Source organism: Crocuta crocuta, unplaced genomic scaffold (genome assembly GCF_008692635.1).
Source record: "Crocuta crocuta isolate KB4526 unplaced genomic scaffold, BGI_CrCroc_1.0 scaffold118, whole genome shotgun sequence".
NCBI lineage: Eukaryota > Metazoa > Chordata > Mammalia > Carnivora > Hyaenidae > Crocuta > Crocuta crocuta.
The window spans coordinates 4775054-4801705 of record NW_027551558.1 but is presented as its reverse complement, the minus strand read 5'-3'; the positions used below and the strand labels follow the sequence as shown (position 1 = coordinate 4801705).

Sequence of the window (26652 nt, the reverse complement as noted above, 5' to 3'; positions counted from 1 at the left end):
TGGAAGAGAGAAAGTGACAAAAATAGAGACAGATTATAGAAACTTTTGGAGAGCCAAAGATGGTGGGAGCTTGTAGAAATACAAGAGAAAGCATTTAAGGCAGGCAGTTCTTTCATTATGTTTCAAGATGAGTTTAAGGAAGACAATGCTTTTGTTATGTGTCTTTTACATGACTGAGGACAAAGGTTTCAAAAGGCCCTTCTTGGCAGCACCTGGGTGGCTCAGTCAGTTGAGCATCAGACTGTTGGTTTCGGCTTAGGTCATGATTTCACGGTTTGTGAGTTCAAGCCCCATGAGAGGCTCTGCACTGACAACGTGGAGCCTGCTTGGGATTCTCTGTCTCCCTCTCTCTCTGCTCCTCCCTCCTTGCTCTCTATTTTTTCTCTCAAAATAAATAATAAACATTTAAAAAAAAAGCCCCTCTTGGATGATGTGGGAAGCTGGTAATGGCTGCCTTTTGGGTGGTGATGGCTGGCTTGGCGTTTGGTGCTTTGAGTTTCATGTATTCAACCAATGATCGAATAAAGATCTGGCATAAGAGAGAAAGAGGCCACCAGTCTGGTTCTGTTTGGTGCAGCAGTTCTTGGAAGCCACCCCATCTATCGGTCTTTGGAACTTCTGTGCTGTTTCTGTGTTGTTAGCATGGAAAAAAACCAGGCGCAAGAAGCTGCTTGCACTCAGTTGTTTTCTTTTCTTCTTTTAAATTTTATTTTAATGCTTATTTATTTTTTTAGAGAACACAGAGCATGAGCGGGAGAGGGGTAGAGAGACACAGAATCTGAAGCAGGCTCCAAGCTGTCAGTACAGAGCCTGGCACAGGGCTAGAACTCAAGAGTGGTGAGATCATGACCTGAGCTGAAGTCAGACGCTTAACCGACAGAGCCACCAAGGCACCCTCAGTTGCTTTCATTGGGCAAGATTAAAGCCGCAATTAGAACAATAAGTTGGCTGGGCTGCCTGCCATGTTCATCTTTTTGTCCTCGTCTTAGAAAGGAAGTTAAGAAATAGTTTATTGCCGTTGGCAATTTTATGATATTTTACAGTTTCTCATCAACTCTCATCTCTGGGTCACATGCGGCTTTCTGATTGGCAAAGGTCTTGCAACATCAGAGGAATCTGAACAGCAAGATGATCAGAGAAGCCCACAAGGAAATGCTTAGAGAAAGGGATGGTACTGAACCAATGAAAATGGACAAGTGGCAGTCATGGGAGGTAATATGAGACACAGATTGAAAATGTGGTTATGTGGAGGTCAGGAGATGGAAACTGTGTGAAGGAACGAAAAACTAGGCTGTGGAAGGAAGTCCATGTAGGACAGTGGTTTTTAAACCTATCTCAGGGAACACTGTGGTTCTTTGAGCAGTTACTGGCAGGTCTATAAATAACAAAAAACAGGCGTAGCAAGAATCACAGAGGCCCTGTGTGCAAAATGTCATTTTATTTTCCACAACCGAAGTCAGCTTCGTTCATGGATCCTCACAGGTGGTTTACAGGACTCTGTTTCTTGCGCATTATTAGATACTCTTCTCAAAGACGGTCTGATGGTTTGAGCAGCTTGATAGGAAGGGCATACACTGAGAATCCTCAGAGGATATGGTCCAGATCTCTCTCTTGATGATTCTAATGTATAATCAAGGTTTTGAGAACCACCACTCCAAAAAGGAATACTAAAGAGATGTGGACATCTGGTGAATTTTTTTTTTAAGCTATTTTTCTAAGTTTATTTATTTATTTTGAGAGAGAGCGAGCGAGTGAGCAGGAGAGGGGCAGTGAGAGAGAGGGAGAGAGAGAGAGAATCTCAAGCAGGCTCAGCTCGGTCAGCATAGAGCCCGATGTGGGGCTCGATCTCATGAACCTATGGGATTATGACCCCAGCCACTGAGCCACCCAGGCGCCCCTGGTGAATTCTCATAATACCATGTCACTGGCCCCAGAGTTAAGCCTGTTCCTTGGAGAAAGAGGAACCAGATGCAAGCGCTGGAATGAGATAAAATTTTTTTAAAAAATGAGACATCATCATCATACAGGCCACAAGTCAGCATTAGCGTTGATGAGTTATTGCTGTTGGTTTCTGTATGCTTTCCTCCAGCCCAGAATTATCTGGGCCAGCTGAGGCCAGGGTTATTCTCAATTCTTGGGTTTCTGACAGAGATATCAAGGGATGGGTTAGGGAAACAAGCACCTGCCCAGCCTGGAAGGGATACAGGAAGGGGGTGGGTGTGTGTGTTCTGTTAGGAAGGAAGCAATCATCATTTACCCCATGTCTCCTGGGAGGAGGATGGCTCCTTAGGTCCTCAAAACAAGTCAGGGTCCAGGCACTTGCTGGAGGTACAGAGTTGTGGAAAGGGAAGAGCAGCTTCCAAACCTCTGGCTATTGGGCTTGGAGCCCAAGCCAGCTTCTGCTGATACCCCAGCGTCTTTCCCTCCCGGCACCAAGGTCCACGCCTCACCCTGGCCATTCACTACATTGATATGGGTACCAGTTCTCATGTGCAAAATGTGTGGATGGGAGTAAGTGGGTTTTAAGCTTAAAAGAATACCTGGTCAGGCCAAGAAGTCTGGTATCAAGACCGTACCACCGATAAGCTGTTTTTTTCATCGGGCGCAAAACAATAACAAGTAGGAGTGACTCCTGGGTCACTCCTGTGACCTGGCGCTGGTTTACAGTATTAATTTACGTAATCTCCCCAACCACTCCACGAGATAGGTGCTGTTATGATTCCTTTTCGCTGAAGAGGAAACGGAGGTACCAAGAATTTGGTGACTCGTGAAAGTTCCTAGAGCCAGTGTGAGAGCAGGGGCCTGGCCTCAGGTTCCAGTGGCTGACCGACACTATCTGGTCTCTTGGCCTGGAAAGTGTTTGTCCTGGACCCGAAAGTCCCGAGCTCCATTCGCTGAACTCATGCCCAGGGACCCCGCAGTTGGGTGGTAGCCAGGTGAGTCGTCCCAAGTCACTTCGGGTGGGACCACGGTCACTGCCCCTCCGTGGTGCGGGAGCCCGGGGCCCCCGGGGATGAGCGGNCGGGGACCCACAGCGGCTTTGACACCTTTCCCTTCCGTGCCAACTGCGGGGAAAGTGCCTTTTTTAAGTCAGCCTTGGTTGTCAGTTTGTTGTGGAAGAAGGTGATGGCGGTGAAACCTGTGGGGGTTTTGTTTGTTTTTATTTTTGTGTGAAACCGGAATAAGGATTGTTCAGATCCCTTTGGGGGGAACTTGCTGATGGTCCTGGAGGGTTGTTGCAGTGTGTGTGTGTGTGTGTGTGTGTGTGTGTGTGTGTGTGTGTGTAAACTGCTTACAGGCATTTGAATCCAGCCAAGTACGGCTGTTTCAGGAGTGTCCCTCTCCGGGGTTTAGGCTCAGAGGGGTCACTCTGCTCAACAAAAGTAGGGGAATGCCCTACACGCCGTGTGGGAGGAAAACTTATGCTCCCCCAACCCCAGGGAAAGGCTGATGCTACAGACGTGAAGAAGACCGTCATTCACAACAGGCAGGTCCAGGACTTCACAGTTTATAAGGCTCTTTACACTTCTCTTTTATCTTCCCCAAAGTCTCGTGAGAGACATGCTATTGTCACCTTCCTCTCGCAGCAGAGGAAGCAGAGGTTTAGACAGGGTGACTGATTCAGGGGACTGGCACCCAGAAGACGAGTGAGCCCTTGGGACTCTAAAGCTATGCCTTCTGCTTTACTGCATGGTAGCTTCCATGGTCAGTGCCTTCCAGGGCTTTCTCTTCTGTGCTGCTGAGGGCGTGTGAACTCCTGCCAGGGCAGATGCCCCAGCGATTCCTGGTGGCAGAAGGTACTTATCAGATGGGCACCTTCTAGGGGTTTTAGCTCCACAGCGTAGGAACCGAGTAAGGTACCTCTCTGGGCTACTGATGCCTTGAAGAAAAGGTGAGCAGAGATCCATCTGTCATTGGAAGATGCTGTCTGGGTCACCACGGCTTGGTACCAAGCTTCTGGAAGGTGAATGTTTAACTCCAGGACTGTTGGTGAACTGAGGAGGGCCGGGGATGCAGGGTGGGGGTAGGGAGTGCTGGGAAGTTTGCTGCGCCTTTCCCCGCCCAGTTTACTGCGCAACTACCGCCACCTTTTTTTTCTCTTGACTGCTTTTAATTTCTTATTTAATATTCTGTATCCACACCCTGTCTTATGTTTTGTGCCAAATGAAAACGTGGGGCCTTTGGGGTGGGATTGATGCGAAAAGGGACGTGGAATCCTTTGTGTATTTTCAGCGGTGTTTGGCTAGCTGCCAGTCTGCAGCGTGCGGAGCATCACCTGGCCCTGTCCACATTTGGGTGGCTGCCACGTGGTTCCAGAAAGGTTATTTGACTTGAATTTTCACATGACCTTGGCAGGGCAGAACTAAATCCTCCTCTTTCTTTCTTTCTTTCTTTCTTTCTTTCTTTCTTTCTTTCTTTCTTTCTTTCTTTCTTTCTTGTTTACTTATTTATTTGCGGGGGTGGGGTGGGGTGGGAGGAGGGGCATTGAGGATCCCAAGCAGCCTCTGAGCTGTCAGTGCCTGAGTGGGGGCTCAAACTCGCAAATCAGATCATGACCTGAGCCGAAATCAAGAGTCAGACGCTTAACCGACTGAACCATCCAGGTGCCCCTAAACCCTCCTTTTTAAATAGGCTCCACTCAGCCCTGTGTGGCATGATGCAACAAGGCTTTCTCTATGGCTTTTTAAAATAGCATCTTTTGGGTAATTCTTTTCCTGTTGGTGAAATACTACTTATATTCACTTGTTTATTTAACAAATGTTTATTGAATATCTACATGTGCCAGGCACTGGTCCAAGTACTAAGAATAGAGCTGTTGACTGGGAGAGATGAAAATCCTTGCCCTGTAACGGATGCGAGTCCTTGTGGTGAAGTCACAGGACAGCCACAGTCTCTGCATAAGGGGGTTCTTTGAACTCTGCCTCTTTGAATGGAGAGTGGGCACACTGGCTGCCTGCAGGCCGGACACCCTTTAGTGTCTCCGCCGGAGGGGGCACGAAGGTAACAGATACAGAGACAGCTTCTAAGCTGTCTTAGGTTCCTAAGGGTGCCGAGATATGCTCTAGGGCTCGGCCATGCCCTTGGATCATGGCACATGGAAACCACTGTGGCTGGGATGCATCAGCGGAGATGGGTGTCCACCTGGGAGCAGGCAGAGATGACGTTGTAAACAGAGTGTCTAATTTTTTTTAATGTTTTATTTTATATTTTTTGAGCGAGAGAGAGAGACAGAGTGAGCAGGGGAGGATCAGAGAGAGGGAGTCACAGAATCCGAAGACAGCCTCCAGGCCCTGAGCTGGCTGTCAGCACAGAGCCTGACATGGGGCTCGAACCCACGAACCGCAAGATCGTGCCCTGAGCCGAAGTCGGACGCTTAACCAACTGAGCCCCCCAGGCACCCCAAACAGAGTGTCTTATTAATCACAGTGGCAAAGCTGGGCAGTTGCAACTACCACAGCACAGGGAGGAGGGGTGTACAGAGTCATGCTACATGACAGACTCACTGTGAACTTGCCATGGTGAAGGACAGCTGTCATCAGGAGGCACCGAGGCTCACTGGCCGTGGCCCAGCCTCTCGACGTTCCCCATCTGCTGCTGTTTGTATTTAGGTCTGTGTTTTCCTTTCATTGAGGTTTTGGCTTCGTCAGGCCGTCTAGCAGGATCTGTGCCATCAGCAGCTTTGGTCACCCGCTTCTTCCACCCTGCCCTTACCTGCTGTGACCCCAGGAACTGCTGCTGCAGCCTGCTGGCCGTGCTCAGCACTGAGGTGGGGGGGACTCTGGGGGAGCCCTGGAGCCAGAGCAATCTCACCAAGTGTTGAAAGGAGCCGGGATTCCTGAAGGTTTGGATGCTTAAACTCTGCGCTGTCTCTTCTTGTATACACGTGGCAGAGTGATGGAGGCTTTCCCCCATCCCTACCTGTTCCAGAAAGGAGTTACATGATGCCATAAATTAAAAATAGGATGATAGCAAAATAAGAGCGGGGATGAAGCAGAGCCTGCAGTGAGTCTAGAAAAGTGTCAAACGTAAACCTTCATGAAGTACCTATTTGCAAAGTTGCCAAGTGGAGCTCCAAATCTGGGGGTAAGCTGGGGACCCCAGCCTTGCCTGTACCTCAGCACTGCCTGAAGTACTCTGATGAGAAATGCCAGGACTAGACCTCAGAGCAAACAAACCAGCGTCTCTGGGGGTGCGCCCAGGCACTGGGGTTTTTAAAGCCTCGGGTGGTTCTAAATGCATAACCACGGTTGACAACACCCGTGTGCTTTCCTGCAGACAGTGGTGGGAGAGAGGAAACCTGGTGGGGCACGTTTGTCTGTGTCTTCAAGCTGTGAATGAGGTGCTCAGGAGAAGTAAAAGAAGGCTTGGTGCAGAGAAAAGTGGGCCCTTTCCTCTGAGGTCCCCATTGAAGAGGGGCCAAGAGCAACTTTTAGGCTCTCTTGAAGCGATTCCCCATCGACACTGCAGTTTGGTAACCAAGTTTCAGCTGGACTTAGGGTGCTCGTAGGAGGTGGGGGAGGTGACCTCTGCATCCTGAGCTCTGCACGTGCGGCTTGGCAAACCAGAGCACTGAAGGCCACCAGCAAACACAGCCCATGACTCCTGACCCGGAGTTAAATCAAGAGTTAAGTGCTGTCACTTAGAGCAGCGCTTCTTGGCTCATTCCAAACCCCTTACACCCTCTTTTTTTAATATGTGATTTATTGTCCAATGAGCTAACATACAGCATATGCAGTGTGCTCTTGGCTTCAGGAGTAGACTCATCACTTACGCCTGACCCCCTTTAATGCAAATATCTGCAATTCTGAAATGATGTAATAAAACTGGCAATGTAATTTCCAAATAATCTTTATAATAGCTAGACGTAAAGGATCGCTGTGCGGATGGATGCTTGGGCAGCGCCAAACCAGCACCCAGTAAGGCTGCCACATGTGTTATGGAGGCCAGACTGTAGGATCACAGAGGACACTCCAGGTGTGATCTGGAAGAGAGGCGTCGTGGGGGGTGGGGGGATCCAAGTACCACTGAGCGATGAGTGACTCTTGCGCAAGGTCTAAGTGGTCGTCAAAGCCAAGTCCTCTCTGTTTTCACCGTAATTGCATTCCTGGAAAATTCAGTAGGTACGAAAAGTGTGCCAACAATATGTAAATGTAGGATGAAATTAGGCACTAGCCTCCCCAAATGATAAATGCCGTGAGATGCTTGGAAGTCAGGCAGCACAAGAAGCCATCTTTACTTCGTGAACTGCCTCTCCTACTAAGTGCCTCGTTGTGATCACCCTAGGTGTCCCATTTTCCACACTGGCAACCGTGCTGGCTCCTTTGAGAACTAGTGTTTCCCTCGCATCACTTGGTAGTGAGTGATTGAATCCCTGATGCCCCTTGCACCCTGACATAGCAGGGCCCTGATGGGGTGGAGGCCAGCCGTCCAGAGTAAACTGTTAAAAGGTCGTATTGCTGATAACAGAAATCAGAACATGGAGTCCTGTGTGGTGAGGGGTGGCTAGTAACGGACACCAGAGAACTTTAGGGGAGGATGGAGATGGTCTCTATCTTGATGGCGTATTCCGGTGTATACAGTTGTCACAGTTAATGGAATTATACACTGAAGATGTACTGTGTGTTTCACTCTATGCATATTTCATCTTGGTGAAAAAGCCACAGGAATGAAAACAAAGAAAAATTTGTACAGGGAATGTCTAGTCCCTGAGGCTACCTGTAGCTGCCACTTAGAGAAACAAAATTGTTCTCACCGCTGCAAGGCGGTGCGTGGGGGTAGGCCCTGTGGGGCAGGACTCCGTATCAGGCCCTTCGCAAGCACCAGATTGGAGTTGTGCTGGAGGGCTGATAGGCCTGGGCAGAGCATTTAAAAGGGTACAAGGGACAGGACAGCAGAGCCCTAGAGGGTTCGCTGGGGAGAAATTAGGCTGTGTTAATATTCAGTCCAGCCACCAAGAGGTAGGTCTGGCTGATTCCTGTTCATCGCCCTCTGGTGATGGTAATCCTGTCCTTCTGTGCCTTATTTTCCCCGTTGCCCTTAAACCCCACATGAAATCACCAATCCGGTGGCTTTGTGCCTTGTAATAGCGGAACAACTTAGACTGTATAGCTACACCTAAAACGTCTGTGGTGTGTTTGCTTTATCTCCATATCCCTGTGCGTGATAGCGTTTGGTGATTAAAAACCTTTCCTTGCCTCATTCGTGTGGGTAAACACGCCGGATGGGTCTGCTGCGAGCCAGGCTTTTGGATCATCTGATAGGAAAGTCTCCAAAGTTTCAGTGTTTCTCAGCCTTTCTGAGATGATGCTTGTCTCTGTTCCCTCATCACGGGAGTGGTTTTGTTTGCTCATAGTTTTATACAACTTTTTCCTCTGGGGGAAGGTCAGTGATAGCTACGCTGAGCGCACAGTTGGGTTTTGGGATATCTGTGTGTGGTAGGGGGTACATGTTGCTCCTCTCTGCAGAATGGAAACAGTTACATCACACTGTGATGACCCCCTTTTGTGTTCAAATCCTTGTTTCCCTTCCCGTCCTGGGGAGGCTCCTCACTGTTAGGGTTACGTTGCACTGTCAGCCTGGCCCCACGGTGCGACTCTATGTGGCCCTCATGGTTCTGTTTCTCATGACTGGGGGCGAGCAGACATGACTGTGGGTATTTTCGTAGGGCAGCGCCTCTCCGATTTTACCACCGAGGGACTCTTCTTGAGAAATGAAAAATAATGCTCAATCCAGCCCTCCAAATTGGCTCACCTTAAAGGCTATTTCTCTGATGACTCATGTTTTACCTCTTGGAGATTTTTCTTTCCATTTCACAATATAGCCGTGTTTTCTCTAATAGAAAAATAACTCTGGCCAGAAAATCCTTGAGTAAAATCAGTGCCCTAGGAAGTTAGACTCTGAGTTGCCTGGCTGCCTACAGCTTCTCCTTGGGGATTTGCTGATTCTAGATTATGAAAGAAGGACTTGTGCAAGTCCAGAATTCTAAAATATTTCCCACAGTCATGTGGTTTTATGGCGTTATGAGCAAGTTCCTTTATGCCTGGTCTTTAAAATGGACATTTTGGGCCATGACAGTTTGGAGACTGTTTAATTGCTGTTTGAATCCTTGTAACAGGTAAAGGTCATAATTGTGGGCTTGATTTTAATGCCATACTCCATTCCCCTTATGTGTTCAATGTTGTTGTTGTTTTTTTAATGTTTATTTATTTTGAGAGATAGATAGTGAGCAGGGGAGGGGCAGAGAGAGGAAGACAGAATCCCAAGTAGGCTCTATGCTGTTAGCACAGAGCCCGATGTGGGGCTCAAACCCACAAACCATGAGATGGTGACCTGAGCTGAAATCACCAACTGGATGCTTAACTGACTGAGCCACCCAGGTGCTCCAAAGAGATGGTTTTCAATAGAGCATGGAGGTTGTGGTGATTCCTGAGCTGAAGAACGTGCTTTAGTCCTTATTTCTTCCAGGGACTATCCACAGTCCCTTCTCAGTTACAGTCGCTTAGCTGAAGCCTAATTCTCTGAACATTTCCCCATTAGCTCAACTATACATATATACACACATTGAATAATGTTTGGGATGAGAAGTTGTGTTAAATGATGCTGCATTTGTATTTGGAAGGCACTCATTGTGAACAGTGAGCTGGTATGAGGTGGAAATGTGGAAAGTACCATTAGGATTTCCGTTTAAATTTCAGATGTGGGGCTCTTCAGGTCCCTGGAAGAAGGAGGGGCATCTGCTGCTGCCTTCTCTCTCTTCTTGGGTTTCTGCAGAGGTTTGGCTGCCACAGAACTTCCCTTAGAAGCAGGCAAGAGAGGTCCCATCCAGCCCTGTTCTTTGGAGGGTTCTGCTCTGCTTCTCAGCCAGCTGTGGGCCTCAGCATGGCCGGGAGTCTGTAGGGCCGAAAGGACATGCCTACTTGGAATGTGTAGGAACAGCAGCATGGCCATGACCCAGGTACCCGGGCCCCCCGAATGCCTTGTTCAGACAGCTTGGACAGAGTATATATAGGTCTCCTTCTTAGGTCATTCCCCTATGGGATCTGCTGCCAGGGTCCCTCCCTGGTCTGCTGAGTGGCCAAGGCTGTATTGGGGTGGGTGGACTTGGATGTATGGATTGGGATGTCTACCTGTGTGCCCATTCAGGGCCCCTCCTGATATGTGGCTGGGCAGGGGACAGTCCAGGGGGGCCATCTTAGAGGTTAATGTAGGCAGGAAGAGCACGAACCACACCAGGGTCTTCTCTACGCAGGTCCTTGGCGGGACAGTACAGCCGGGGCTCAGACGCTGCTCCCAGAGCCCGGTGCCTCTAGAGGCTTCCCCTCTCCCCGAAGGGGACCCACACAGCACGTGCATCTTCATGATGTCTGGGGTGTGTCCAATGCATGCCACCTCTGTCCTGTGCCTGGCTTTTGTCCTGGAAAGCTAGATTCACAATGTGGGGGAATTCCTCAGGAGTAGGAAGGAAATTCCTCAAGGTTGTGGGAAATTCTTCCAGAATAGGGAGGCGTTAATAGATGCACTGTGGCCACAAAGTAGGAATAAATGCCCCTTCCGTCTGCACTGGGGCCCTGGGCCTTGCAGAAGCCACTTGGGTTCTGGTGACAGTCCCTCTGTCCCCCAGCTGTCACTTTTCCTGTGTCTGTGCTGGATATGGAGTTCCTTGCAGACCGTGTGATGCGCTATGTGAAAAGCGGGGCACTTTTGTTTGAGGCCTGTACGTTCATTGGTAATTCGTATACTTGATCTCTGCTTTTGTGATTTAGTTCATGTTGAAATTTGTTATTCTAGGTCTAGTAGGACATTGCTTTATGCCTCAAATCCACATTTCCGTTTTATCTTTTTAAATTTTAGAGAGAGTATCAGTGTGCAAGTAAGGGAGAGGGGTAGAAGGAGAAGGAGAGAGAGAGAGAATCTTGGGCAGGTTCCATGCTCAACTAGGAGCCTGGTGAGAGGCTTGATCCTTAGGCCCTGGGATCCTGACCTGAGACAAAATCAAGAGTTGGATCCTCAGCCTACTGAGCCACCCAGGTGCCCCTCCACTTTATCTTCAATAAACAAGGAGCTTCATGTGCCACACGATCATGGTGTGATGTACCAGCTTCCAGTTTCCAAATACGTTATCATCGCCAACAAGCAAGGGGAACTGCACCTCTCATGTAATTGTCATAGAAGACTGTGTTTCCTGTTTTGCACCCTGGGGCACTGCAGGGAATAGACCAGGCTGCTGGGGGCAGGGGGCCGACCGATGAGGCCTCCTGTCATGCCAGACCCTGGCTGACCACCCTGGTTGGGCGTCAGCCCCTCAGTGCACCTCTGGGCTTCTGCACAAGAGCTGGGAACTGCCATGGAGAGGAGGGTAGGCAGGGTGGGAAATTGCCTGTGGAACAGACGTCACTGCCCCTACGGGTAGGGCTTGTTAATTTCTTGGGTGCATTAATCGTTTCCCCTTCCTTAATAATTGTTCTTTGTGGAAAATTCATCAGAAAAATAACACAGTGGAATAAATACGTGACGTTTTTTATTGTCAATACTTTCTAAAAAATGTTTTGAATTTTACTTGTAAACCAATTGCAAAACTCACAGCAGGCTTTGCTCAGTTGCTTCTGCACAAGGGAGGTTGACGTGGCAGGTATCCCTTCTGGCAGGAATCCCTCCAAGTGTCTGGTCCCTCTCCATCTGCTGTCCCCCAGCATCCTGCCTGGCTTCCGGGCTGTGTCCTTTGTGTAACCCCTAAAGTGGTAGCCTTCCTTCTCCTGGGGGGTTCCCTTGCATTTCTCTTCTCTGACACACACTGAGTATCTGTATTCTGTCCTTTCTCCCCCTTGATTCGAGGCCAGATTTTTGTCCCCGTGTAGTCGAATGTGAAGATAGTGGATCTGTGAATCCCTCCCTCCCTTCCTTCCTTCCTGAGCTCTTACCACATGCAGGGTAAATAGGATGGGGCTCCCTCAAAGGAGTATGGGAGAGGGAGAGGGTCCATTCTGTACCTTTCTCTCCTGGTCCAGGTAGGGAAGGCCAGCAGCTGGGGGAGCCACTGATGCTGTCCAAGCCTTGGGTCCCAGAGCCAGAGATCTGAGGCACTGGGTGCCCTGTGCCTTCTGTGACTTGTGGTCCTGGGCACGGAGGACAGGGGCCTCTACAGGGGCCCCTGGGGAAGGCTTGGGGTCAGAATCGGCTGGTTGGACGTTGCAGAAGAAGCAGGTGGACTGGGAGCCATAGAATAAAGTGACAGTCCTGGGAAGCCCCTGAGAGACGCCACGGAAGCCCAAGGTCGCGTCCTTGCAGCCGGGCAAGGAGAAGACCCTATAAACCAAACAGCAGAGGATGGGAAGTGGAAACAGAATACAAACGTTCTTTTTAAGAACTTTCTGGGGCAAAGAGGAAGAGGGAAAGTGAAGTGGTTTAGGGGAGGTGGGAAGTCAATTCTGCAAAAGGTTTCCAGAACTTTCCAAGTAAATTCATTCCTCTTGCCCATCCTCCCCCGCTCCCATAATTCCTCTGACATCCCCCAAGCAGTTGCCCCCTGCTGCACTCATTTCCGAGCCATGCTGTGGAGATCGGGAGGGCACTGTGCCTTGGACAGGGGACAGGAAGATCAGGGAGTCTTTGATTCTGTGTTCTGTACCCTTCATGTGGATAAGCCACTGGGCCTCTGACCCCTTAATGTTATGCTGTGTATCTTCTCATAAATCTAACGTGAGTAATCAGGCAGTAGTGGTTAGTCTGTTTAAATGACGTGTTTGTGTTGCATTAGTCAGGCCATTTTAGTGATTGGACATTAAAAGGCCTTAGGCTCACCCTTACCAGCCTTCAAAGGCCTAAGGAAATGAATCAGACCTGAAGAAGATGTCAGACTCCAAATATTAAAAGGAAACTGTAAAACCAGGGAAAGGATGGTGGAGCATCAACTGGACCTAAGAGCTCAGCTTTTTGGAAGTGGTTTCAAACTCTGCAATTTGGAATGCAGGTGCATTCATATGCCTGATATAAGGAAGGCTGAGGACCCCCAGTGTGCCTGGTCTTACAGAGGGGGCCGTTCATTTCCTCCTGGCACCTGGGTCTTTCTCTGCGCTTTATTTTCCAAGTGCATAAAGCAGTGACGTCCCCGCAGGTGGCCCCACCTTTCTGCTCCCCTGGGGCTGGTCAGGGACCACGTTGTGTGCGTTTTTTTCCCAGAAGAGACGGTGCTTGTCCACCTGTTGGTATTTCTCACACCCGTGATTTGATTTTCTGAAACCGTCGTCTCAGAGGACTGTGGGACATCTTGCTCTTTATACATGTGACTCAAAAATCTGCATCTCCTCTCTCGGCCCCTCCACCACTCATGTTCCCTCTCTCAAAAAGTAAAAAACATCAAAATAAAAAAAATGTATGACTCATTTTTCTAGCCTCTGTTTTTTTTTTTTNTTGGACACTTGAGATCCATGCAGCGGTTGGTCGGTGACTTGAAGCTTCCTCATTTGGGCTTACACGGGTGTGTGCGCTTCCTTCCTTAGGTAGATGAGCCCCTTAAAGATGCTGCCTCCATCCTGAGAAGCAGGACCACCTCACTCACCACTTCACACTGCTCCGAGGTCACAGAGCTGCTTGCCCCCGAGGGCTCACCGGCCTTTTCTCACAGACAGCTGCAGTCTCCAGCCTCAGCTTCAGGTGAGCCGGGCATAGCTCTCACCGCATACCGAATATTTGATGTCTGTCCATACGTTTTCCGTGGGGACAGCTCCATGGCTTTATATGATTTCTGAAGGGGTCTCTGGCCTCACACAGGGTCACTGCTCAGTCACTTTCCCAGTGACCAGGCCACTTTCCTGTCACTACGATTATGACCTGTGTGATGATGACTCCCAATGCGCTGTATGCTCTCCAGTTCCAGCAAATTCCAGGCCCTGTGTCCATGTCACTCAGATTTCAGCTGACACTCAGGTTCTCAGTCTCTGTTGGCAGCAACACTGCTAGCTGGCCCCAGGAGGCGCAGGCCCCGTGGTGCTGGGAGTGTCACCCTTTGGGCATCTCCTCGGACCATCTGTGGGTTCTGGAACCTGTCCTTACCCTTGCTGGGCCCACCTGAATGAATAGGGGCTGGTGTGTCCCAGACCCCCTCTGTCACCCTTCTTCCATGGGCCTCTGAATGGGTGTCAGATACGCCCCTTTCTGTCTGTCTCTCACTGCCGCTGGCTCCCACCTCATCCCTACTCGTCTAGACTTCCTTTCACAGCAGCCGCTCTCCCCACCTACCCTCTTATCTCTGCTTTGTATTCCACGTGGGTGCCAAGATTTTGTAAAACATGAAAATCTGATCATATACCACCCTGTGGCTTAAGTGATTTTCTTTTTGGCCACCTACAAAGTGCAGTCATCTCCACAGCGAGACTGTGTGTCTGGGCACTTTGGGCTTCCCCAGCTTTGCCTCTCGACCTTTGGTTTATGCTCCAAAACAGGCTGATCTCTGCCACGGGCTCCCCACCACCTCCTGAGGTTCAGGTAACACCTCATCCGGGAGCCGTCCTCCAGGCTGAGTGAGGCCCCCGAGGCAGACTGCTTGAGCCAGACCCCGGCTCATTACTCCCGTTGGTTTTCAGGGCCACATGTAGATGCAGGCACGTGGTGGATGTCCAATACGCAGTTGTTGAGTTCAGCAGTGAATGAATAAAGAAATAAATGGATATCTGAAAACATTTTACCAAAACTTGTATTTGTCATCAGCACGAGGGTGATTTATAATAGCTAGCATTTGAGCATCACCGCTCACAGTGACAACTCATTTAATCCTCACAACGAGCTGGCGACATATAAGTACTGCTGTCCGCACCCCCATTTGTCAAGTGGGGAACTGAGGCACGGAGGCTGAGCTCTTATCCCATGTTCCGCTGATGGGGTGTGTGCGACAGACCTGTGATCCCATGTGACTTCTACTTAAGTTGTGACCATCTTGAGGAGTGGGTTCTTGCTTTCTTATTTTATTTAATTATTATTTTCCTTTGTCTCTGGCACCAGCACTCTGCCAGAGAGTGGCAGAACACAGACATTGTTGAGGGACTTCCTTACTTAGCCACACTTTCACCTGTTGGCAGTCAGGTTTGGCATCACTCTTGGGATTTCTGTGTTGTTTTGGGGCCTAATGGGGTTTGTGCTGATTTTTGTCAGGAGTGTGGTTAGTTTAATCTTGGGTACAGTACACCTTTACTTCCCTCCCTTCTGCTTCCTGTCCTTAGGTCATGTGACCCTTAACCTCATACCATGGCCTGGTGACTGATATGGATTCAGAAGGTCCCCTGGTGAGGGGAAGGGGCCACTCCCTCCCCTGCTTTTGCCCAGAGCACTTCTGGGGCAGGTGAAGCAAAACCAGGCCCCTTGGGGCTTGGCTCCTGCGTTTTGTAGACTAACAGAGCGGGAGTGGCTCAACGATCATCCAGCCCCTTGACCACTGGTACAGATGAGGAGACTGAGGCCCAGGGAGGCCTCATGTCCAATATCCCACTGCCCTGTGGTGGCAGGCCTTGGACTTGTAAGGAATCAGCATTTACCTACAATTAATTTGGAATTAGATCTCGAGATACAGTCTATATATAAAATTCACCCTGGCATGTTCCTTTCCTTCCCTGTTGAGTAATCGCACAAGTCAGATCTTGTAACTGCATGAAGTAGTAGCTGGCATGGTTCAGTTAGTTCATAGTGCCTTTATGTTGTTGTAGATAAAGTAACATGAGCAGTTGATTGGCCTGGACCTGGTCATTGGGAAATATTTTAACCCTTTATTTTCTGCCTCTCTAGCAGGGTGTCTTAAAACACTTCTATATGGTTATAGGAAGAGCTAATAAGCCAGGCTGCTAACAATCTGAATACAGTTTAAAGGCACATGTACTAATAATGCCAATTAACCTTGGCTAACTTGGTAGAAGGCCAATTTACATGAATGAAATGTCAGAATCACAGGATATTTAAGGAATGCAGTCTTACTGCTCTGAGGTAGGTTTCAGGGCTTGAACCAGGCTTCAGGATCATCATCCTCATGCTGGGGATTAAACTGAGGAGACTATAAATGGGAGTGTCTATCATGCTTAGAAAGTCTTTCTTTTTTATTTTCTCTTGGCATTTACATAAAAAGCACATAGTGACATTTTTTTTGTGTGTTTTAATACCACTTCTTAAATAGAACATTTCCCAGGTAATATTCAAATGATTGTGCACCTTTAGAGTCTGAATTAGTGATGGCTTAGTTACAATATGCTTTATGCTTGAAATTAACTTATAGCCTCAGATAATACAGGCAGATTTCATCTCCTGTAAAAATTAATGGACAGGTGTTGTTAAAACGTGAAATTATACGGTTAACTCCAGACGTTGCCCCTGAGGTTGGGTTAGAGGGGAGAGCTATTTCTTTTGTTAATTTTTTCATTGTTCCATGCAAATTTATTAAGGGCTTGAGCTCCAAGCGTAGTGGGATTCTGTGGGGGCAGTGAGGGGCCTGTCATGGTGCCTGCCCTCATGAGGCTTCCTGTCCTGGCGTAACCACAGTAAGATGTGCCGGGAGCTCTGAGCTGCATGAGCACAGAGGAGGAAGGCCCAGCTGGGCTGGGGTCTGACGGGAGAGGACGGTGATGGGGCTGAGACCTGATAGATGAGGGAGGTGGCCAGGTGAAGGGAGGAGGGACTAGGGAAGGCAAAGGCTCTGAGGTAAAGGACAGGGGGATGGGAAGGTAACTGTGGACTGGGGTGGGGGGCAAGGAGGTGGGGCATTGAGTCTGGACAAGAAAGTCAGAGCCTCTGGACAAAGAACCTGTATGCTTTTGCTGAGCAGTTTGGATTTTGTTGTGTGCACTGGGGAGCCAGTGGAGGTATTTTGAAAAGGTCATTTGGTAACTGTGGGTCTGTAGGCGCTCTGGATGAGAGGGAGGTGGTACGTCCACAGGCAAAGAGACCAGTGAGAAGTCTGTTGCCATAATTGATCCAGGCAGGAGCTGGTGATCGCTTGAGCTAGAGGCATTAGCAGTGGGTGTGAGTGATTGGGGCCACTTGATAGTGGGTAGGGTGGTTAAGAGAGCTGCTTTTGGGGGGGGTGGCGGGCTCAAGCCATTGACCTAGGTCTCTCATTGGGTGGAAGTATGTGTGGCCTGTGCAGGGCAGTGCTGTGCCTGTCATTGAGGTGGGGAGATGAGTTTGGTTGGGAACCTACTGAGTCTGAGGTATTCACGGGCCCTTGATTTGTGCAGTCATTCACTGGAGGTACGAGACTGAAACTTACGTCATGCCCTGTTCAGAAGCACCTGCAAGGAATGTTCTGAAGGAAAATGAGGCTATACTGAAAATTAAATTCATTTGAGTTTGAGAAGTTTAGAAGGGTAGGAAAATTTTTTTCTTTTTATATCCAATTCATATGATTTTAGTGGGCATGTTTTCCTTCCAATATCAATCAAGTACCTAATGCGGTTATACCCCCTGCTAGGTGATGTGGACAAAGTGTTATGTAGTTAAAATCATAATTTACCAGGACCTCGGTTCAATCTGTAGCCCTGTCACTGACAGACACCTGTTGAGGCCAATGCTATGTTAGTGTGGCCTTATAAACCATTCAGGGGCTGTGGAGTCTTTTTCTGTTTTTGTTTTTTCCTTTGTGATAAGATCAATATATGTTCACTGTAGAAATTTTAGATAGAAAACCTCAAAGAAGTGAAAAACCATGCATTTTCTTTATATAGTTATTATTTTTGAAGTCTTATCTGATGCATCTCTACATAGGTATATCATTTGGTACCAACGATTTAGTATCTTACCTTATAAAATGAAGGTGTGACCTTTGAGCTGGCCTGGGAGTATGGGAAGACTTTTGCATGTGGGTCCTAGCAATGGGGAACATTCCAGGTGCAGAACAAATCCCCACAAACAGAGGCAGGCTGGTTTAGGGCCTAGCCACTTGGTAGGAGCATAGATTAGATTGGGAAGAAATTTGAATGGGAAACAAGACGGGAAATGAATTTTGGGACAGATGATGGATGTTTTATTAATCTTAAGTTGTTTGAATTTGTCCCCAATTCTGTCCAGAAACATGATCACATTGATGTAAGGGACTAACCCATCAGTGGGGCTTGGGGGTGGGGTGGAGGCAGGTGGGAGTTAATGTATATGGTTTTAGAGATTTTTCTGGAATAGTAACATTTTTAGTTTGGTTTTTCTTCCATTCCTGTCTTTTCCAGGAGAATATGAAAGTGTTACTCAGGCTTGTGGGTTTCACAGCTGTACTGATTTCTTCTCTGAAAGCCGGTAAGTTAAGCTTTTCCTTGTGTTCTTATTTGCTGAGAAACTCTATTATTTAGAATTCATGAAGTACCTTCCATGACAGAGTCGTTTTTCCCCCTCTCCTGTTCTGTTGAATCTGTGACCTCCTGGTCACAGAACTGTACTGCTGGATGTTCCTTCCTCATTCTCTCACTTACGGAACGGGAAACTGGCCCAGTGAGGTTACGAGCCCAAGCTCATGTAGCTCGTGTCAGAGCAGGAGCTCAAGTCCAGGTCTCTAATGTCAGGGCCAAGCCTTCTCTGACTTTGTTGCTGATTAAAGAGTGTGATAGGCGAAATCCTGGCTCTCATTCAGAAGAATTGTCAAAATTTGCTGTTATGAACCCACAGCTGGAAGCCATCAAGAAACAGTTCTTTGTTTTTTCACTGCTTCTAAGACTTTCATTATGTATATGTTGGTATTCTTTTTTTTTTAATCATTGCTTTATGGATGCATGTATATACAGAGGTTCCACGCCCAACATGGGACTTGAACTCATGACCCTGAGATTAAGAGTCGCATGCTCTACTGACTGAGCCAGCCAGGCACTCTTATGTTGGTATTCTTGATGGTGATCTACAGGTCTGTGAGGCTTTGTTCAATTTTTTATTCTTTTTAAGACAGGATAATCTTCCAGTAATCAGTTGATCGACTTCTAGTTTACTAGTTCTTTCTTCGGCCAGTTCAAATGTGGTGTTGAGCCCTTCAAGTGGATTTTTCATTTTAGTACTGGACTTTTCTACCCTGGAATTTCTATTTGATTCTTTTTGATAATTTCTTTTTATTGATATTCTTTATTTGTTGAGACATTGCTGTCATACTTTCCTTTGATTCATTAGACATAGCTTCCTTTAGTCCTTTGAACGTATTTATAATAGCTGATTTTAAAGTCTTTAGTAAATCTAATATCTGGACCCCCCTGGGAGTTTCTATTTCCTATTCCCTCCCCCCCCCCGCCCCCCGTGGACAGGGAATACTTTTTTTTGTTTATTTGTATGCTTTGTTGAAAACAGGCATTTTAGGTAGTATAATGTGGTAACTCTGGAGATCAGATGTGCCCCCTGTGATCCCTCCATGCCCTGGCTCCCATACACAGGCTTGTTGTCATGGTTAGTTTTGTTGTTGTTGTTACTGCTGCTGCTGTTCATTTGTTTAATAACTTTCTTGGGCTAATTCTGTAAAGTTGGTATTTCCTGTAGTATGTGGCCACCAAAGTCTCAGTTTGGTCTGCTAATGCTTGGTCAGAGATTTAATTAAAGTCTTCAACCCTTTGCTGAAGGGGCTCTATGTGTGCTGGAGTATGCCTTCACCTTCAACAACTAAGCTGTTCACTACTCTGCTTTAGCCTTCACTTTCTGCTTTTGTATGACCTTAAGGTCATCTAGATTTGAGAGACTAGTGCCTTCTCTGGTATTACTGAGTGTGCTCACAGCCCTGTATCCATGTGCACTCATCTAGCCCCTTGTAGACATTTAGCATCCCAGATCTTCCTTTTCCTTTTGAGAAGACTCTTGTTTGTCCCAAATGGTATCACAGCCTCAGGTAGCTGAAGTGTTAAACAGTTGCCACTGATTGATTTTTTTTTTTTTTTTTTGAACAAACACCCTGGGGATAGGACTTTTCCTGTAGACCTCCAAGTCAGTACCACTCTTTGTTTGGTTTGGTTTGGTTTAAAGTTTTTATTTAAATTCCAGTTAGTTAACATACCGTAATATTAATTTCAGGTGTACAATATAACAATTCAGTACTTCCATGTAACACTAGTACTCATCACAACAAGTGGACGCCTTCATCCCCATCATGTATTTAACACATCTCCCACCCACCACCCCTCTGGTAACCATCAGTTTGCTCTCTACAGTTAAAAGTCTGTTTCCTGGTTTACCTCTCTTTTTTTCTGATTTCCTCCTTTGTTTTGTTTCTTAAATCCCACATGTACATGAAATCTTATGGTAATCTGACTAATTTCACTTAGCATAATACTCTCTAGCTCCATCCATGTCATTGAAAATGGCAAGATTTCATTCTTTTTTATGGCTAATATTCCATTGTATATAATACCACATCTTCTTTATCCATGCATCAATTGATGGACACTTGGACTGTTTCCATAATGTGGCTATTGTAGATAACAGTGCTGTAACCGTCGGGGTGCCTGTATCCCTTTGAATTGGTATTTTTGTATCCTTTGGATAAATACCTAGTAGTGTAATTCTTGGATCTTAGGGTAGTTCTATTTTTTTTTCATTTTTTTTAATGTTTTATTTATTTCTAGGAGAGAGAGAGAGAGAGTGTGAGCAGGGGAGGGTCAGAGAGAGAGGGAGTCACAGACTGAAACAGGCTCCAGGCTCTGAGCTGGCAGTCAGCACAGAGCCCGACGCGGGGCTCGAACCCACGAAACGTGAGATCATGACCTAAGCGAAAGTCGGACGCTTAACTGACTAAGCCACCCAGGCGCCCCAGGGTAGTTCTATTTTTAACTTTTTGAGAAACCTCTATACTGTTTTACAGAGTGGCTGCACCAGTTGCATTCCCACCAACAGTGCAGGATGGTTCCCTTTTCTCCACATCCTCACCAACACCTGTTGTTTCTTGTGTTGTTGATTTTAACCATCCTTACAGGTGTGAGATGATATCTCATTGTAGTTTTCATTTACATTTCCCTGATGATGAATGATGTTGAGCATTTTTTCATGTGTCTGTTAGTCATCTGTATGTCTTCTTTGGAAAAATATGTGTTCATGTCTTCTGCCCATTTTTTAATTGGATTATTTGTTTTTTGGGACAAAATCACTCTTTGTGACTTATCCAAGGAGCTCCCAGTCAAGTAAAATCATGGCACTGCTCTGAAAATAGGCCTCTTTCAGGAGCTCCAAACCTGGTCTCCTCTTGAAAGCCTGCTGTTTTTCACAGCTGTTGGGTTTTTAGGGCTGCTGATTTTCAAGGCTATAGTGGAGCTGGGAAAAGGGAATGACACTACTTTAAGTTACAAAGACAAACTGTGCTGTTCCGCTGAGATTTAGCTGGTGTTGTTATTAAATAAATATGTTTGGGGGTTTTTGTTTCTTTTGTTTTGTTTTGTTTTTAAGAGAGAGAGTGGGGGGAAAGGGTATAGAGAGAGAGGGAGAGAGAGAATCTTAAGCTGGCTCCACACTCAGCATGGAGCCTGAAGCAGGGCTTGATCCCACGACCCTGAGATCATGACCTGAGCCAAAATCAAGAGGCAGATGCTTAACCAGCTGAACCACCCAGGCACCTCTTAAATAAATGTTTTGATTATTGCAAGCCTTTGATTTGGAAAAAAAATTTCCAGTCTTTTTGTTGTTTTTATGGAGGGGTGGATTTATGGAGACTTTCACTGCATTCTGGAGATCCTGCCTCAAATGTTCCTTTTTTTTTCCTTTTAAACATAAGGATATCTAATTTGTTGAAAAGACTGTATTTTCTTCACTGAATTTCCTTTTCACCTTTGTAAAAAAAAAAAAAATCCAGTTGAATATTTTTGTGTGGTTTATTTCTGAGACCTCTTTTCTATTCTGGTGACCTATTTATCTCTATCCCAATACTACACTGTCTTAATTTCTGTGGCTTTATAATAAATGCTGAAATAAAGCCGTGTAACTTCTTAAAGCATTTTTTTAGAAATCGAAGTTGTTGACTAATTTTATATGAATTTAATCCTGCTCATATTTGGGATAGAATGGAATTGAATATAAATCAATTTGGGGGGAGAACTGACATTTTGACAAAATTGAGTCTTCTCACCCATGAACAGATTATACATTTCTTCATTTACTTAGAAGTATTTAAGCCACATTTTGTAATTTTCATTGGATAGGTCTGAAGCATCTTTTGTCAGATTTATCCTTTAATTATTCATATTTTTGATGCTATTAGAAATGGTATTTTAAAAAATTCAGTTTTCAACTATTTTTTGCTTGTATATACAAATACATTTAACTTTGCATATTCGTATTATATCCTACAACTTACTAATCCTTCCAGGTCTTATGTAGATTTCATAGCATAGTCTACATAACTTAGACGATCATGTTGTCTGCAAATAATGACATTTTTCTTTCCTCTTCAATCTAGATACCATTTCTTCTTCTTGCCTGAATTTACTAATTAGATCTTCCAGTATACTATTGAAGTGGTTAGAGTGGACATCCTTGCTTTGCTCCTAATCTTACTATATACGATTAGCTGTAGGTGTTTTATACCTGTCCTTTATTAGGTTCAGAAAGTTCCCCTCCATTTCTGGTCTGCTGAGAGTTTTTATCAAGAATGTATTTTGGATTTTGTCAAGTGCTTTTTCTGCATCTATTGAGATGATCATATAATTTTTCTTTTAAGATATGTTCAAATATGGAATTTCATAGATTTTTTAAAAGATGTAAACCTAACTTTGTGGGATGTTGTGTACATTATAATGCATTACTTTTTTTTGGATATATTGTAGGATTCAATTTGCTAAGATATTTCAAAAGCAGTTTACGTCTATGTTCATGATGAGGCGGGGTTTGTGGTCTTCTTTTTTTGTCATGTCTTTGTTTTTGACATTTGAATAATGCTGACCTCTGAGTAAATCAGGAAGCATTATTGACTCTTCGATTTTCTGGAAAACTCTGTATATAATTGGTGTTATTTCTCCCAGTGAAGCCATGTAGGACTGGTTTTCTTTTTAGAAGTTTTTTGACTACAGATTTAGTTTATTTAGCATTTACAAGGCTCTTCAGTCTATCTCTTTCTTATGAGAAACAGTTTATAGTCTGTCTTTCAAGGGATTTGCTGATTTTATTCAAGTTTTTAAATTTATTGGTATAAAATTGTTCATAAGATTTTCTAATTATCCTTTTAAAATACTTTTAATAAGAGATGTCATCTCTCTTTTTTCCTGATTAGTGGCTAGACATATATAAATTTTATTGATTATAAAACTGAAAACTGAAAGAACTAGTTTTTGGTATCTTTGACTTTATCGTTTTTCTGTTTTTCATTTCATCAGTTTTTCTTTCGGATCAATGTTATATAGGATATATGTTTTTTCTAATTTCTTAAGTGGAAGCTGAAGTTATTAATTTGAGATATTTTTTTCTTTTGTAGGCCTTCAGTGCTATCTATTTTCCTCTAGGTACTGCTTCATTGTATTCCACAAGTTAGATATGTTGTGTTTTCCTTATTCAGGTTAAAATACTTTTTAACTTCCCTTTTTTCTTTCTTTTTAACTCATGGGTTATCTAGAAGTGGTTTATAGTCTTCAAATATATGGGTGATTTCTAGATGTCTTTCTCTTATTGATTTCTAATTTAGTCCCATTGTCACCAGGGAACATACTTGGTCTAATTTGAATCCTTTTGAATTTATTGAGTATTAGGTAATGAACAAGAATATGATAAATTTTCTGTGTCCTCTGCTCTGTTGGGTAGAATTATCTATAAATATCAATTACGCCATGGGCACCTAAGTGACTCAGTTGGTTAAGCATCAGAATTCAACTCAGGTCATGATATCATGGTTTGTGAGTTCAAGCCCTGCGTCGGGCTCTAGGCTGACAACTCGGAGCCTGAAGCCTGCTTCGGATTCTGTGTCTCCCTCTCTCTCTTAGCTCTTCCCCTACTCATGCTCTGTCACTCTCTCTCTCAAAAATAAACATTAAAAAATTTTTAAAAATTGATTATGCCAAATTCATTGATAGTGCTCACATCTTGTATATCATTATCATTATATGGCTATTGTCTGTTTTTACTTGTTCTATCAATTATTGCGAGTAAGGTGTTGACATGTCTGACTATAATTGTGAGTTTCTTTATTTCTCCTTGAAGTTCTATCAGTTTTTGCTTTAACAGTGAAGCACTGTTAGTAGGCGAATAAACATTTAGAATTACTTGATAAATAACTCCTTTATTATAATGAAATGGCCATTTTTATCCTGGTAATATTCTTTATTATAAAATTTGACTATATAATAATCATTCAAACTTTCCTTTGATTAGTATTATGGTGTATATTTTCTCTTTTTTACCTTTAATGTATTTGTGTCTTTATACTTAAAGTGTGTGTATGTGTGAGAGTGAGTGCATATTAGGCAACATATAGTTAGAGCCTCTTTCTTTATCCAGTCTAATTATCTCTGCCTTTTGGCATTTAGACCCTTAAAATATTTTAATACGAGTATTACTACATTTGGGTTTAATTTAGAACCATATTTTATTTTCTGCTTGTCCTTTTTATTTTTTTCAGATTTTTGCTGCCTTTTGAATTGAGAATTATCATAATTCATATTTATCTCCTATGTCTGGCTTATACTAATAGCTTGTTGTTGTTGTTGTTTTTTTAAATAACTGCTCTCAGGATTATGGTACCCATTTTAACTTACTGCTGTCTACTTTCAAGTGATACCATACTATGTCACATATAGTATAAAAAAATTTAGAACAATATACATCCACTTCTCCCATATTGAACTCTGCCTTATTGTTCCTATATGTTTTACTTCTTTATATGTTATAAATCTCACAATACTTATTTTTAAAATTTTTGCTTTAAACATTCAGTTATCTTTAAAGATATTTAAATAATAAAAATTATTTTATATGTACACATTAACAAACATTTCAGGAGGAATTTATTCTTTTATATAGATTCATTTTTCATCTGATACTATTTTCCTTCTTTATGAAGAACTTCCTTAAATATTTTTATATTTTAGCATAGATGTACTGATGGTGAATTTTTATAGCTTTTATAAATTTGAAAAAAGTGTTTATTTTGCTTCTGTTTTTGAAAGATACTTTTACAAGATCATGAATTCTAGGTTGGCAATTTTTTCTTTTAGTACTTATCTTTATTTCACTCTTTTCTGGCTTTTATTGTTTTTTTGGCAAGAAGGCTACATCATTTCTGTGTTTGGTGTATTTTTCTTCATTTTTTTGTTTTTGTTTTTGTTTGTTTTGTTTTTGTTTTTTTGCTTGGTGTTCATTGTGATTTGGGGATCTGTGGGTACATTATTTTAACAAAAACTTAAAAGCCTGCCTGTATTTCTTTAAGTACTTTTTATGTTTCACCCACCTCTCTTCTTCTTCTTAGGGATTAATATTACATTCATTGAAGTTATCCTGCAGCTAACTAATTTTATTTTGAAAATTTTCTGTGTTTAATTCTGGATAGTTTTTAATGCTATGTTTTTAGGATCATTAATCTTTTTTTATGTATTGTCAAATCTTCCATTAATCATATCCAGTGTTTTTTTTTTAAGTCAGCATTGTAGTTTTCATCACTAGAAAATTGATTTCAGTTTTATTAAAAAAATCTCTTCCATCTCTCTACTCAACATGTTTGGTCTAGTATCTTGAACAAATGGACCACAGTAGTAATAACTATTTTAATTTTTCAATCTATTCTATCTTCTGTGTCGATTCTGGGTCAGTTTTGATTGACTGATTATTTTCTTCTTATTGATTGTATTGTCCCACTTCTTTGCACACCTGGTAATTTTTGATTGAATGCTAGACATTATAAATTTTACCATTTTGAGTGCTGGATATTTTTGTATTACTTAAAATGTTTTGAACTGTTCTGCCACAAGGTTATTACCTGGAAATAGTTGATCTTTTAAGATTAATATTTTAAGCCTTATTAGTCAGGATCAGAACAAGGTTTTATATGGGGCCTAATTTGCCCCAACTGTTAGGTCAGGACCTTCTGGATACTCTACCTGATGCCCCATAATTAATGAGATTTCTCATTCTGTCTGTTGAGAACAACAGCAGTTACTAGCATGTGTGTGCTCCAGTGGGTATTCACTCTAATCCTTTTGGCAATTTTCACTCTGGCCTCGCACTTTTAATGTGCTCATGCTAATTGGTACTCAGCTGAAAGCTTGAGGGAGACTTATCTCCAAAACTCTATCTATACAGTTATAATCCTTTGGTATTCTGTCCTGCAAGCTTATGGTTTACCTGGATTTCCAGGTCTATTTTCTCCATTCAGAGAGAACACTGGGCTTTGCCTATGTTTCCTCCTTGCAATGTCATGACCTAGACTCTTACTCTAGGCAGTAACTTGAGGAAATTGTAGGGCTCACCTATTTTGTTTTCCATCTTTCTAGCACTTCTGTCTTTTGTTCCCTGATGTTCAATGTCTTGAATATTGTTGCTTCATACACTTCGTCCATTTTTAAAATTTTTTAGGTCAGAGGCCAAATCTAGTGATTTTGTACTGAAGTAAATATCTCTCCTGCTACATTAGCACCAAATTTTAGATGGATAAAGAAGGGATAAGAGAGGTTAAATAGCTTTCCCAAGTACATACAGGTAGTAAGTGACACGATTAGATTTGAATATAAATCTTTCAGACTTTCAAGATGATATTTTTAT

The 26652-nt window shown here is 44.2% G+C and overlaps 1 protein-coding gene across 4 annotated transcripts in view; it reads left to right on the top strand.

Moving 5' to 3' along the window:
- The first annotated feature begins 2319 nt into the window (after window positions 1-2319).
- Window positions 2320-26652, top strand: part of IL1R1 (interleukin 1 receptor type 1) — a 42128-nt gene continuing 17795 nt past the window's right edge. For 2 of the 4 annotated variants that reach the window (XM_077749223.1, XM_077749221.1), the window contains exons 1-3: window positions 2323-2936; window positions 13497-13650; window positions 18192-18258. In XM_077749223.1, the coding sequence (XP_077605349.1) occupies window positions 18198-18258 (61 nt within the window). In that variant the 5' untranslated portion in view covers window positions 2323-2936; window positions 13497-13650; window positions 18192-18197. Of the gene's footprint in view, window positions 2937-3776; window positions 3798-13496; window positions 13651-18191; window positions 18259-26652 lie in introns of those variants that run through there. The other 2 variants (XM_077749225.1, XM_077749222.1) reach the window with 2 other exon arrangements.